We start from the raw sequence: 13,897 nt of genomic DNA, 5'->3' as shown, positions 1-13,897 counted from the left end.
CTTTATTAATTATTACATTAGATCTGACTGGAACTTGTGTATCTGGTCAGCCATATATCCGATTATAATTCATATTTTCATCAGACGTTAACACAAATGTATTCCTATTCTTAAAATTATGGAGTGATATACAACATGTGAGTAGCAGAGCATGCTTTACAATTTCATGTGTCCACAGATATCCCCACATTCCTTGTCTTCCAAGCCCAACTTGTCATGTCCAACAATTTTCATCTTGAAATTGAAAATATTTAATGATTGCTAAAGTGACCTCCTCAGGTGGGCAAACTGTGAAAGGTGACACCTGGAGTACTGAACCCAGGTCTTTTGGCACAGAGTACTTATACAACAAAATGATTACAGAGCACTAGAAAATGTTTTGAATCTCGAACCATTTGTCGTACATTTTAAAAATCGTAGATAACTGTAGGGAGATGAGCGCAAACATGGCTTGGATCAAGCCAGAACTCCAAATTTCAGTCAATTGGGAAATTTTAGCTTTTCAGGCTTCCTTTTTTTTGGCATTTGCACTTGCGATCGAATGAAAGGACGATCAATCTTCTAAAATCTCATTCATAAATAAAAATATGACTTTCTGAGGCTATTTATTGCATTTTGTGGTGTCTCATTCATGCAGAAGGCTCAGTCTGGTCTCACAACATCAATTAAGTTCAAACTGTCAAATATCAGATAATTTAAGTGACCGGTAAAAGAAAAGATTAATTTCAGAGTCCTAGTCTTTGAGAAACTAAAGCTAAATTTCAGTACAGTTCACAAAGCAGTTCTCTGCTTTCATGTTGGACGGAAGCACTATCTTCACACTATATAAAAATAAATTGCAAAAATTGAGGATTGCTGTCTCCATTCTTTCTTCCCTTCAGAATGGAATCTTAGTCTCTTATTTCATCAACTTCGTACAGTCACAGATTTCGACATGTAGGGATGGCACCATTAATAATCACTTTTCTTTCAACAGAAAGGTTCGCTGAATTATGGATTTTGCTTGTTGGTCAAGCTTATTACATAAGCTGTTGAGACAGTTATTTTGAGATCACAGGGCAGTTTTCCTCCAGAAATATTCTCTCTCCTAAATTTCACAGGGCATTGCCATTTTTATTTTCTCTTTCATTTCTAATTTAGCAGTAGAAAATATATTCAGAATTTTGTTGAATGGCTTACTTTGCAGACAGACTGGAAGCATTAAAATGCTGAAACAAGCATTCTATTGCATTATTTGAATTCGACGAAATTATTTTCCAAGTGCTCATTGTATATATTTTTGTGCTCCTGTTGAAAGGTTGGGCCAATCTCGTACCTCATATCTTATGTTAATTTTTATATGGAGAGGTGAGAAATTCTGAAGCATGTAACTCCATTCCTGACTCACCAAAGCCTGTACACCGTCTGCAAGGCACAATTCAGGAGAGTAATGGAACAAGCACCACTTGCCTCCATGAGTGAAGTTCCAATAACCCTAAAGATGCTCCGTGTTATTCAGAACAAAGCAACCTGCTTGACTGGCACCCTGTTCATCACCTTCAATAATGCCTGCCTTAACCAATGCCTGCATTAACCATTGATGTACAGTGGCAGCAGTATGTATCATTTACACAATGAATTGCAGCAGTTGTAAAGACTCCAGCAGTATCTTTCAAACCCATAACTTTTAACACTAGCAAGGACAAAGGCACCATTTGCAAGGGAGCATCTCCACCTGCATATACTCTTCCAAGGTGCACCTCTTCCCAATTTGCAACTCTATCTTCGTTAATGTACTGTTGCTGGGTCAAAATCCTGTAGCTCCCTTCCTAAGAGCACTGTGGGTGTACCTACCTCCCATGGACAACAACGATTCAAGAAGGCAGTTCATTGAGAACTCTCAAGGGCAGTTAGGGGTGGGCAGTAAATGCTGGCCTAGCCAGTGATGTCCGCATCACATGAACAAATAAAAATAAATTTTCGAAAATAAGCACAAAGGATTGAAAAAGGAACAATTTTCTGCTCTTAGAGAGTATTTTCAACCTGTTTAAGGCTTTTGTGAGGACCAAGATGCCTCTTTAAAATCAAGGCAGAATATAGTCGGAAATGCAAGCTTTTCAGTTCACATACATCCTGATTAAATAATGTTAAGTACACATTATTTCTGGGACATCAGTTACTTTGGTTTCTAAGGGAGATATTTTAAATCAAGAAGTCAGTTACCATCATTTGAAGGGTAGTTAGAATGTAAAAGGGAAAACTGCATTGCATTTTTCATGCCTTCAGGATATCACAGCCAATGAATTACTTCTCAAATGTTGTTACTGTTGCTTTCTAAGCTATCATCACAATCCAAACTGAGATTAACTGTGAAGAAGTAGAGAAAACTGGAAGTTTTCAGTCTTGGGTTGTCACGTTGCAAAATGGAAATAACTTTATAATCACATAGTGGTTTCATTTTTGGGAAATTAGAGACATTGGTACTAATCTTTTAATTATATCACCTGTGTGACAACTTGCCATTCTAGGGAATTATATTCCCAGTCATGGTTTACTGTCTGCTGACCCCTGTATTCAAAGTCACAGAGTTATTGTTAGATATGGGGGTGGCACGGTGGCCCAGTGGTTAGCACTGGAACCAGGGTCCCAGGTTTGATTCCAACCTTTGGTGGCTGTCTGTGTGGAGATTGCACATTCTCCCCGTGCCTGTGTGGGTTTCCTCCAGGTGCTCCAGTTTCCTCCCACAGTCCAAAGATGTGCAGGTCAGGTGAATTGGCTATGCTAAATTGTCCATAGTGTTACCAAAAGAGTAAATGCTGGAAAATCTCAGCACGTCTGGCAGCATCTGTAAGGAGAGAAAAGAGCTGATGTTTCGAGTCTAACTGACCCTTTGTCAAAGCCCATATTTTTTGCCCATAGTGTTAGGTGCATTTATCAGAGGGAAATGAGTCTGAATAGGTTACTCTTCGGAGGGCCGGTGTGGACTGGTTGGGCTGAAGACCCTGTTTCCACATCTTAAGGAGTCTAATCTAATCAAATCATAACGGTGATGATTTTTGAGATTTTTAATGGTGCCATTGAGAGGTTTTGAGGGAAGTATGTAAATCCAAAATTTTCTTGAATAATCAATAACTTTGCAATTTGTTACAAACAAAACAGGGCTTTATAACCCACTGTAATATTCAAAAAAATTGGCATTTCCAAAAGTCTGTTAAAATATTTCTTTGACATCTCCATAAGCGCTATTCAAGGAGCTTTCCACTGCAGAGGAAACAAAGCTTACTATTAAAATAATTAATGCGCAGTCATAATTTAGTCTGAGAAATACAACTAAATTTTTTCTTTTGTTTATTGTGATTTGAACCTCTTTCATTTGGTGTAACATTATAATGTTCAGAGTTAATAATTTTGTATAAAAACTGCATTTGCATTTCAGAAAGCAGCTGATAGCAATCAAATATACAAGCGTATCCAAATGTAAGTGGCAGACTATAAGCTATTTGCACCAAGAATTGTGTTGTTTGTAGCAACTTAACTAGCCTGAGGCCTTTTATTTGGCGGTGCTGAGTGAAATAAGGGGAGTAGCAAGTGAAAAGAAACTGAGTAAAGCAGAGGAAAATAAATCTCAAAGGTTTGCTTACATCTTTTGTTCTTAGCTGGTGTCAAGATGATCATCTTGTCACACCATCACTGTAATTCAGTTTGTGGTTGCATTTAAGCAAGATGAGACATTCCTTTTCTCGTGTGCAAAACAAGTAGAACAATCCCAGTACTGAAGCTGTCAATGGTCTATTTGATGTGCACAGACCATTTTGTAAAATATGCACAATGTAGTGAATATAGCCAGATATGTAAGATGACCAATCTTGTTCAAGACCACAGTTTAGCTGAGCTCCAGCCTAAGCTCAGCTGCAGCATTTTGCTGATATGGCTTTAACAAAGGGTCTAAACGATGAGTTAAGCAACAGAAGGTTAATCACTATCAGAGTTAAGGGATGTTTTATCCCTGGAATTGAAGAAGGAAGCAAGAAGTACGCATCCTCCCTTTCCCCGTTTAGTTATAGATTAAGAGTTCTTAAATCTTGCTCTTAGGTGTAAGCCTCCTCTTCAATCAGCATTTTCCTTGTCATGGATGCGTATCTCAGCACAATCTGTGATGTTTTGAGCAAATGAATACTGGTGCTTTATCTTGTGTTTTGAAATGGCTCTGTGTTTATTTAGGAAACTTTTCAATGGCGTTCATTGATAATTTACTACAAATACTGCTGATTGACTTCAATATATTTATGTTCATGTTGAATAAATGTTGTTAGGTGGTAAGTGTTGAAATCATTGACATGCCTTACCCATATTAAATTACTGAGTTGAATTGATAAGTGCACACAATCCAGCTGGGTAACGACTGAATCTCTTTCCCAAAGTTGCTTTGAGTAATACATTTCTTTAGCCCTGATGGTAATCAGATTCCAGCTATTTCAAAAGAATGTTGAAGTGATTATTTTGTAACATTTTTAAAAAAGAAGCAGTAAATATTATTTTATATATTATAGATATATATATAATATATATATATATACACACACCCCAAGTTCACATTCATTACATAATAATGACTGCAGTTCAAAAATACTTAATTGGCTTTACAGACATCTCGGGTATTCTGAGGTTGTTATATTTGCTAACCTTAAAAGGGAATTCTTTTTACAATTTCATACCTATCCTCTAAAATGACTGTTGATTTTCTCCCAAAAAGGAAGCTACTTTTCTAGGTTAGCTCCAAACCACTCTGCTCCTGCAGAAAGCTGCATGAAAGCACCATTTTCTCCAGCCTTCCCAGCAGGTTGCAGAAATGATGTACAGGTTGTTCTGCTATAATGCTCATTTCATTAATGTGAATTTGCTACTACACGATCGGGAATTGAGGACACTGTTTCTAAAGTGCAAACTTTTAAAGCATGTATTGGTTATAACACAATTCCAGCCCCATTAGTTTAGATGGTGCTGCTGTTGCACAATTGTCTTAGAACACAGGATTGCACAAGAATGGAACTACTGCTTTATAGCAGAACTGACTGTACCTGTTTAGCCTATGAATTGCCTCCCTTGATAGCTTTCAAAATCAAGTTTTGGAACATCAAGTTCAAAAATCTTTCTCTGAAATGACCTCCAATATGGTCCCGTTTTCCATGGATATCATTTTGTGTAACTGCCTGCATATTTTGTTAGGGATTCTTAAGTCAGATGGGCACTCAGTTTCCCACAAAAACTGAATCCTTGCATTTCTTTGAAACTGCTGCAAATGTGAGTTACTTTGAGCCTCCATGCTGACGTTGTCCACTTGGCTGCCTGGAGTTGCTATAATGTACATACTTCTTCACCATGCCATAAGAGATACCGGAGATATGGTTCAAGTTAATAGAAGTTAACATAAATTTTTATGATGTTGAGAAAGAGCTATTAATTTTGTGTATTGGTGCATTTTACTTCTAATGATCTTTCCAACAAAGTATTAATATTTGAAATCTAGCTTCTTTAACCAATATAATAAATTGAAACTCAATCTTATTAGAAAAAATAATTAATTTTACAAATGCACAGTTGACTATAAAGATTTGTTTTCAACTCTCTTTAGACATTATATCTAAGGTAATACCAAAAAATTTGTTGTTTATCCACACTCCCTTTTTCTGCTAGGGCTGTTTGTATTACTGCAGTATTGGATGTCTCAAACTTGAGATGCACCCGCTGTTAGATCAGCTGTCAGTAGCCTGCTTGTTCTACTTTCACTTAAGCTGTGCTGTCACCACTATACCCTACAATCCAATTGTGTAATAGGAGCTCAAAAATTAACATTGTCTTTTGTAAATTTAGGCTTCATAATAAAAAGAATAGCAAGTACCAAGCATGGATTTGAGCCAGTAATTCAATCTTCTGACTCTGTTGACACTCATAAATTACTTGAGCCTAGCTTTTACAGTTTGACGTCACCCGAACTGCTCAGTTGAATTACTGCCTTGTAAGTTGCTGGCAGCCATTTATTATCTTATATATCTAAACTATGCAGCTATAAATAATGCTAACACTATAATCTGTCTGTCAACATGCACCGCCCTACAACATGTCGAATTTGTAACAGAAATGCTGTAACCTTCCAATGTCTATTGCTTATTTGTTGAACAGTGGATTTTAGTGTCAGTTGTGATGTAAACTGTGGATTTTCATTTATGTGTTTTTACTATTTATTGTAAGTTTTAGTTTTGAGTTGTGGGATTTCTATGTCTGAAATTAATAATTAACTTGTAATTATTTCTGTAGCCATGGCGATTTTTTTTAAAGCAGTTCTTGAGGCCCTGACTTTAGAGTGAATCAACGCTCTGGTTAATTTTGTTTTCCTCTGTATAGAGCTCTGAGGTCCATCCATGGCAGAAACTTCCAGAAGTGGAAGTCAGTGCTGTGAATTACATCAATGTTTGGATCCTTGTTGAGGGTGTGCAGCTTACAAGAAATGCTGGAGTGACTGGGTTTTTTTCACTACCAATGGATTTTTGTTTATTTTTGATTTATTTTAAATAGATAGTAGGGCCCCAAGTTCATTAGAGTTTCTTAAGGACCTGTATCCACCTGTATTATAGAGAGGAAGACTTTTGGGTTTCAGTTCTTACTTTGCAGGAGCAATCATAGAGATGTATAAAACAGAAACAGAACCTTCAGCCCAAGTCCTCCATGCCAACCAGATATCCTAAATGAATCTAGTTCCATTTGCCAGCATTTAGCCCATATCCCTCTAAACCCTTCCTATTCGTAGACCCATCCAGATGACTTTTAAATGTAGTAATTATACCAGCCGACACCAATTGCTCTGGCAGCTCATTTCATATACATGCCATCCTCTGCATGAAGAAGTTGCCCCTTAGATCCCTTTTATATGTTTCTTCTCTCTTCTGAACCTATGCCCTCTACTTTTAAACTCCCCTACCTTGAGAAAAAGACCTTGGCTGTTCACCCTATCCATACCCCTCATGATTCTATGCACCTCTTTAAGGTCACTCCTCAACCTCTGATACTCCAGGGAAAATAGCATCAGCCTATTTAACCTTTCCCTATAGCTCAAACTTCCAACCTTGGCAACATTCTTGTAAATGTTTTTTGTATCCTTTCAAGTTTAACAACAACTTTTCTGTAGCAGGTCCTGTGAAGTCTTTGGAATAGGATGGCTGTGTGGACCCATGCTTCTGAGAGGGATGGTTGTGTAGTGAACTAAGTTGCCTTGGAATGAGGAACTAATATTAGTTACAGAGCAGAAATATTTGGATGAAACACTGAAGAGGTTACTTGAAGCTCAGTACATTGAAGCTTAGTATACATTAGTTGCAAGAACAAGCTATCTGTGCCTCCTGTTTAAATGTTGAAGTCACAAGTAACTTAAACCTCCTAATGTGTTGGATACAGGGAATCTGATATGAATATTGTGTGATTGTGTTTTGGGTGCTGGCCAGTGTGTCTTTTGAATACTATACAAAAGCTTTTGGTTTGCTTTCAATCTATAAGGCATTTTTTTGGGATTAATAGGATTATACTTTTACTGTGTGTTTAAAAAGAAGTTTCAATTTGTATTATGAGTAGATGGTTTGATTATTTTGATCTCATCCTCATTTATTTTTTATTTATTCATTCACATGATAAGGGTGTCACTGGCTAGGCTAGCATTTACTGCCCATCCTAATTGCCCAAAGGGCAGTTTAAGAATCAACCATATTGCTTTGTGTCTGGAGTCACATGTAGGCCAGACCAGGTAAGGATGGCACTTTCCTTCCCTAAAGGACGTTAGTGATCAAGATGGGGTTTTTTAACAATTGACAATGGATCCATGGTCACCGTTAGACATTTAGTTCCAGATTTTTTTTTGTATTGAATTCAAATTCTACCATCTGACATGGTGGGATTTGAACCTGGATCCCCAGAGCGTTACCTGTCCCTTAATTAACAGTGCAGTGATAATACCACTAGCCTGTTGGCCTTCCCAATAATTTTCTCAATTAAACTCATGTTTTATCATTAAAGCAAAGTCAGCAGCATTGTGTGCCTCCCTTTCAGCAAGAGACCATTTCCTTAAAACCAATACAAATCAAAATATGATTTATCAAGCCAGGCTCCTATCTAAGATCCACCTTGTCCTGTAACAACATGAGCTGCGATACTACCACAGTATTACACAGGCTCTATGCTCGAGTGTTCTGCCTGGTAAGAAGAATTACAAATGCAAAGAAAGATTTGAAAAGCTGATGCTTTTTCACTAAAATAGAATATAATTAAAGATTATTTGATGAAAGTATTTAAAACTTTAATGCATTGGTTAAGGGATCTGCAATGAGGGAACATAAATATGAGTTGTTGATGCTGTTCCATTCATGTGGTGCTTTTACCGAATATCTTAACGTGCTCTGGGGTGTGTATTCAGAAACAAATGGATGCAAAATGAGAATTTTGTTTTTTGGAAGAAATGATGCAACTCCTAGTTGGGTATTTAGGTTTTTGGAGATGATGTTATTTGTCTTAAGGAAGGAATTTCAGAATGAGGGTTCTACATGGTTTTACCAAGAGTGAAACTTTCTTGCCTAATACGTTTGGCATGACTGTGATATCAATGAATGACCATAGCCAATCTGTATACACCTGTACTAACCCTTATACAGTTTATTTACAGTTAACTGTGCTTTTATACTAGGGAGTCATTTTGAATCTTTTGGTGTGTCAATATATAAGACATAATTTTTTTATGCAGCATGATAATGCATTGGGAACCTATCAAATAGGTTTAAACAATTCTTTTACAGCTGTTCTTATTCTATTTTAAACTGTTATAGGGTTAGTCAGCATCAATGAGATTCACCATGAATAGGCATGATTAGAGTAGATTAATGAATGAGAAGTAACTCTGGCCCTTGTAATGTTTGTGACTTTATTTTGAAAATATAGACATTTATGTTGTGGCATCAGATTTGAGATTCTGAAATTTATACTAAATAGGGGATGTCCTGTCTTTCAGGGTGATTATGATCCCACAAAAACAAAGGTGCTTCACTTGAGTATGAACCCTTGCAGTTTGGCAAAGGAACATCACATCACAGAGCAGAAGAGCCTAAAGGAAGAATGTGTGCATCTCCGAGAACGTGTGCGGATCCTCGAAGAGGGCATAGTCCCTGAACAATTGGGGTCAAGAACCAATCTGCCACCATCTCAGGAAATTGCAGGTACCTTTAAACCTTAGTGGAAATATCAGGCCCCTTACTGCTGAAACCATCATGCTGTTTTTAACCACGAGAATTTAGGGCTGATCTAATGCTCAGCTAGCCAGCCTTGCATTTACCATCCTCCACTTGAATGCATTCAAAACCCAAGTGTCCATATCCTAAATCATGTCAAATCTCATGATCTTATACTGTCTCTGTATTCAGCAAAGCCTTAATTTTTACTTCTTGTCCTTTTGTTAAAATCCTGCTATGACCTTGCCCTTTCCTGAATGTAATATCTTCCAGCCTAACAGTCCTTTGTGATGCCTCTATTCCTTTGATTCTCGCCTCTTTTGCATCCTAAATTTCTTTTGCTTCGCCATTGGCAGCCATGTTGTGAGATACCTGGGGCCTTGTCTCTGTAATTTGGTCCTTAGCATCTCTGCCTTTGTCCCTCTTTTTCCTCCATGATGGTCCTTAAAACTTGCCTTTTCCTGACATTTCCATATGCAATTTGTATGTTATCTGATAAGGCTCACATGAATCATTCTACAGCACAGAAGGAGACCATTCAGCCTATTAGTTCCACACTGTGTCTCTGTAAGAGCAATTCAACCAGCTTCACTCTTCTTCATTTTTCCCACCTCTAAGCAAGTATTTTCCAGGATCTATTATGCTTTTTTTTAAACTGGTGCTCCCACCCTGTAATGATTTGTGCCTCTCTGTTCTCACGCTTCCTTTAAATTCTGCTTCTTATGTATAGGTTTGGTGGTTAGTCAGGGGTTAATGTAGAGTAATGGAGAATGGGCTTGAGTGGGATACTCTTCAGGGGATTGGTGTGGACTTGTTGTGCTGAAGGGCCTGTTTCCACACTGTAGGAATTCTTAAAAAAAAATTGCTTCTCCTCATTCCTCCGATCAAAATGTATCACTTCACACTTTCCTCCATTAAATTTTATTTGCCACGTGTCTGCACTTTGTGCCCATCAATTTCCTCTTGAATCTATCACTATCTTTTTCACAGTTCACAATGTTTAGAAGCTTCATGCTCAGAAAATGTTGAAAAAGTGCAAGACGTTCATGCAGGTTAAGAAATGCAGCTATCCTCATACTAATTCCTTGGGTACCCCACTATGCATCTTTAGTCCAAGCATTTTGGAATGTTCATATTCTGCCAAGGCTAACTATATACATGTAAAGTTTTGTGATACCCATTCTTGTACCTTTGCTTTGATATTCATGGCAGACAAATTTTAGGCAAAGTCAGAAATCGTGTAATACGAGATTGTAGCCCAACAAGTTTATTTGAAATCACAAGCTTTTGGAGTGTAGCCCCTTCACCACCCTGTCCAACACTGACACCTCCACATCATGAATTGTAGAGATTGGGAAGATACATTTTACTTTGAGGATGGCAGACTGATTTAGTTCTTTGTTGCTGCAGAGTGATGGATCAGTTTCTCACACACTAATTTTTTCTATCTTGGATACTACGTTAGAGTAAGGTGTTTTCCCTTTTTGGAAAAAGAATCATGTTAGGCTACTCTCCCAGAGCTACTGTTGGATTATGGGAAACAACATTGTAAGAGACTTGAGAGTAGTTTTATGCATTGCTGATTTAGCAATGCAGAGTAACCCAGGAGGCCTATTGAGGGGAAATGTGAGAAACTATGATGTGTTGAACAACCCACTCAGCTTCCCCCCCCAAATTATTTAATAAATTGTCTTCTCCTACAATACTTTTGAACTCTCTATTCTATTCTCCCAAGATCAGAGCTATGCAAATTGGACAAGATGACTTGACACCTGAATGTTTATTTTGTCAATTGTACTATTGTTGTGGTAATAGAGATGGCAGCGAATGTTATCAGCACCATTCAGAATACTTGGTGTACAAAGGAAATTGATGTGTATGTATTTTTAAAAAAATAAATAAACAATTAGGTTGCTCGTCCTGAAGGTTTAAACTGACTAATGGAAAATCCTCTGGAAAGAGCTCACATTTTATGATTTATTTTTAAGAAGCTATATTGAAATAGTGTTAATCGGCACTGCAACATGGTGTTTAGAATCTACCTTGTTAAACAACAATGCACATTAAAACAAGTGGATTTGCATAATTATAATAAACAGCTTAAAGTTTTGAACAAAAACAACATTGTTGGAAGAGCTGTACTGAACCAGTACAGGGAAGCTACATAAGCATAATCAAGGATTTAGAAAAGTGTCAGCGCTTAAGTCTCTATTTTGTTTTCTGATCAGTTTGATTAATTGTTCAGTTCTTGTAATAATCATTTTCTACCAGAGTACTGTTAATTGTTTTTCATACTTGTTTGGTTAATGAGCTTATTTCTCTGGTCATTTGTGAATTTTTAAGTTTAAAAGTAACATTTCAGAATAGTGCTGTGTAACTAATTTTCTATGCCCTTCAGAATATATAGACCAATACATGACTAGATTGATTATATTTTTGTTTACTTTACCAGGGAAATACAGAATGAATATATCAAATAAAACAAGGAATATTCAGCCCATTCTTTCCATTCTTTCAGATTACCAATGATAGCATTTTTCAATTTCAGTTTTTAACATTTAGCTCATCAGCCAAAATAGACTTCAGCTTAGTATCACATTCTGAATGTGGGCAACTCTATAAGCTTAGTAGCTAAATTCCTGGTATATTCCTCAAACTCAAAGCTGTCTAATTTGAACAAGCTAACTGCTGGTCTTCTTTATAGTTTTAAAGAAAATATCCCAGATGTCACCATGATCATCCCCGGATATTTCCTGTCCTACCGGCAGGACAGACCCAGCAGAGGTGGCAGCACATTGGTATAGGGAGTTACCATAGGAATCATTAACACTGACTGCAGACCCTATGAAGTCTCATGGCTTCAAGTTAAACATGGGCAAAAAGCATCCTGCTGATTACCATGGATTGTCCTCCCTTGGCTGATGAATCAGTACTGTTCCATGTTGAACAACACTTGGGAGAAGCATTGAGGGTGTCATGGGTGCAAAATATATTCTGGGTGGGGGATTTCAAGGTCCTTCACCAAGAGTAGCTTGACAGCATCAGTACTGATTGAGCTGGGTGTGTCCTAAAGGACACAGCTGCTAGACTGGGTCTGCAGCTGGTGGTGCAGAACCTGCACCAATACTTGACTTCATCCATACCTATCTGCCAGCTGCAGATTGAGAATACCTTTAACCGAGCTAAATGAAATGGATTTCAAATACGTATAGCAACTCAAGACCGGGAATCCATGAACATTGTGAAAAATCGACAGCAGCAGAGTTCCACTCCAGCACACTCTTAACCTCATGACATGGCATACCCCCCTACTCAACCACTAGCATCAAGCCTGAATGAACCCTGGTTCAATGGAGAGCGTATGGAGCATTCCAGGAGTCCCAAGCATATCTAAAAATGAAATGTCAACCTGGTGCAGTTATCAAACAGGACTACTTAAGTGCCAAACAGCATAAGGAAAAAGTGATAGAAGTAAGTGAGCCCACATTCAATGGATCTGATTGGAGCAGTCCTGCCACACCCAGTTGCAGATTACTCACTCACTGGAGAAGGAGGTTCCACAACTATCTCCATTCTCAATGATGGAAGAGCCCAACACATCAGTGCAACAGATAAGGCTGAAGCATTTGTAGCAATCTTCAACCAGAAAAGGTTATAAGAGATAGGATATATAATCATCTAAAAAGGAATAAGTTGATTAGGGATAGTCAACATGGTTTTGTGAAGGGTAGGTCATGCCTCACAAACCTTATTGAGTTCTTTGAGAAAGTGATCAAACAGGTGGATGAGGGTAAAACAGCTGATGTATAAGGATTTTAGTTAGGCATTTGATAAAGTTTCCCATGGTAGGCTATTGCATAAAATACAGCGACATGGGTTTCAGGGTGATTTAGCAGTTTGGATCAGAAATTGGCTAGCTGAAAGAAGACAGAGAGTGGTGGTTGATGGGCAATGTTCATCCTGGAGTTCAGTTACTCGTGGTGTACCTTAAGGATCTGTTTTGGGTTCACTGCTATTTGTCATTTTTATAGATGACCTGGATGAGGGCGTAGAAGAATGGGCTAGTAAATTTGCGATGACACTGAGGTCAGTAGAGTTGTGGATAATGCAGAAGGATATTGATAAGCTGCAGAGCTAGGCTAAGAGGCGGCCAATGGAGTATAATGTGGAAAAGTGAGAGGTGATTCACTTTGGAAAGAGTAACAGGAATTCAGAGTACTGGGCTAATAGTAAGATTCTCGGTAGTGTAAATGAGCAGAGGGATCTCAGTGTCCATGTACATACCTCCCGCAAAGTTGCCACCTGCATTATAGGAAGTTTTGGAAAGGGTTCAGAGGAGATTTACTTGGATGTTGTCTGGTATGGAGGGAAGGCCATACAAGAAAAGGCTGAGGCACTTAAGGCTGTTTTCGTTGGAGAGAAGAAGGTTGAGAGGTGACTTAATTGAGACAAATAAGATAATCAGAGGGTTAGATAGGGTGGACATAGAGAGCCATTTCCTCAGATGGTGATGGCTAACATGAGGGGGCATAATTTTAAATTTAGGGATGATAGATATAGGACAAATGTCAGAGATAGTTTCTTTACTCAGAGAGTAGTAGGGAGTAGTAATACACTCGCCAACTTTAAGTGTATTTAAATGGCCATTGGATAGA

At 37.9% G+C, this 13,897-nt stretch overlaps 1 protein-coding gene across 2 annotated transcripts in view; it reads left to right on the top strand.

Moving 5' to 3' along the window:
* mrm2 (mitochondrial rRNA methyltransferase 2) overlaps positions 1–13,897 on the top strand; it is a 940,693-nt gene that overhangs the window by 481,328 nt on the left and 445,468 nt on the right. For both annotated transcript variants that reach the window (XM_087997732.1, XM_043711819.2), the window contains one exon: positions 9,026–9,230. In XM_087997732.1, the coding sequence (XP_087853858.1) occupies positions 9,026–9,230 (205 nt within the window). The remainder of the gene's footprint in view (positions 1–9,025; positions 9,231–13,897) is intronic.

This window comes from Chiloscyllium plagiosum, unplaced genomic scaffold (assembly GCF_037043375.1).
Source record: "Chiloscyllium plagiosum isolate Xiang-an unplaced genomic scaffold, Cpla_swu_hap1 HiC_scaffold_20, whole genome shotgun sequence".
NCBI lineage: Eukaryota > Metazoa > Chordata > Chondrichthyes > Orectolobiformes > Hemiscylliidae > Chiloscyllium > Chiloscyllium plagiosum.
The sequence above is the reverse complement of the archived record's forward strand: the minus strand, read 5'-3'. Positions and strand labels throughout refer to the sequence as shown.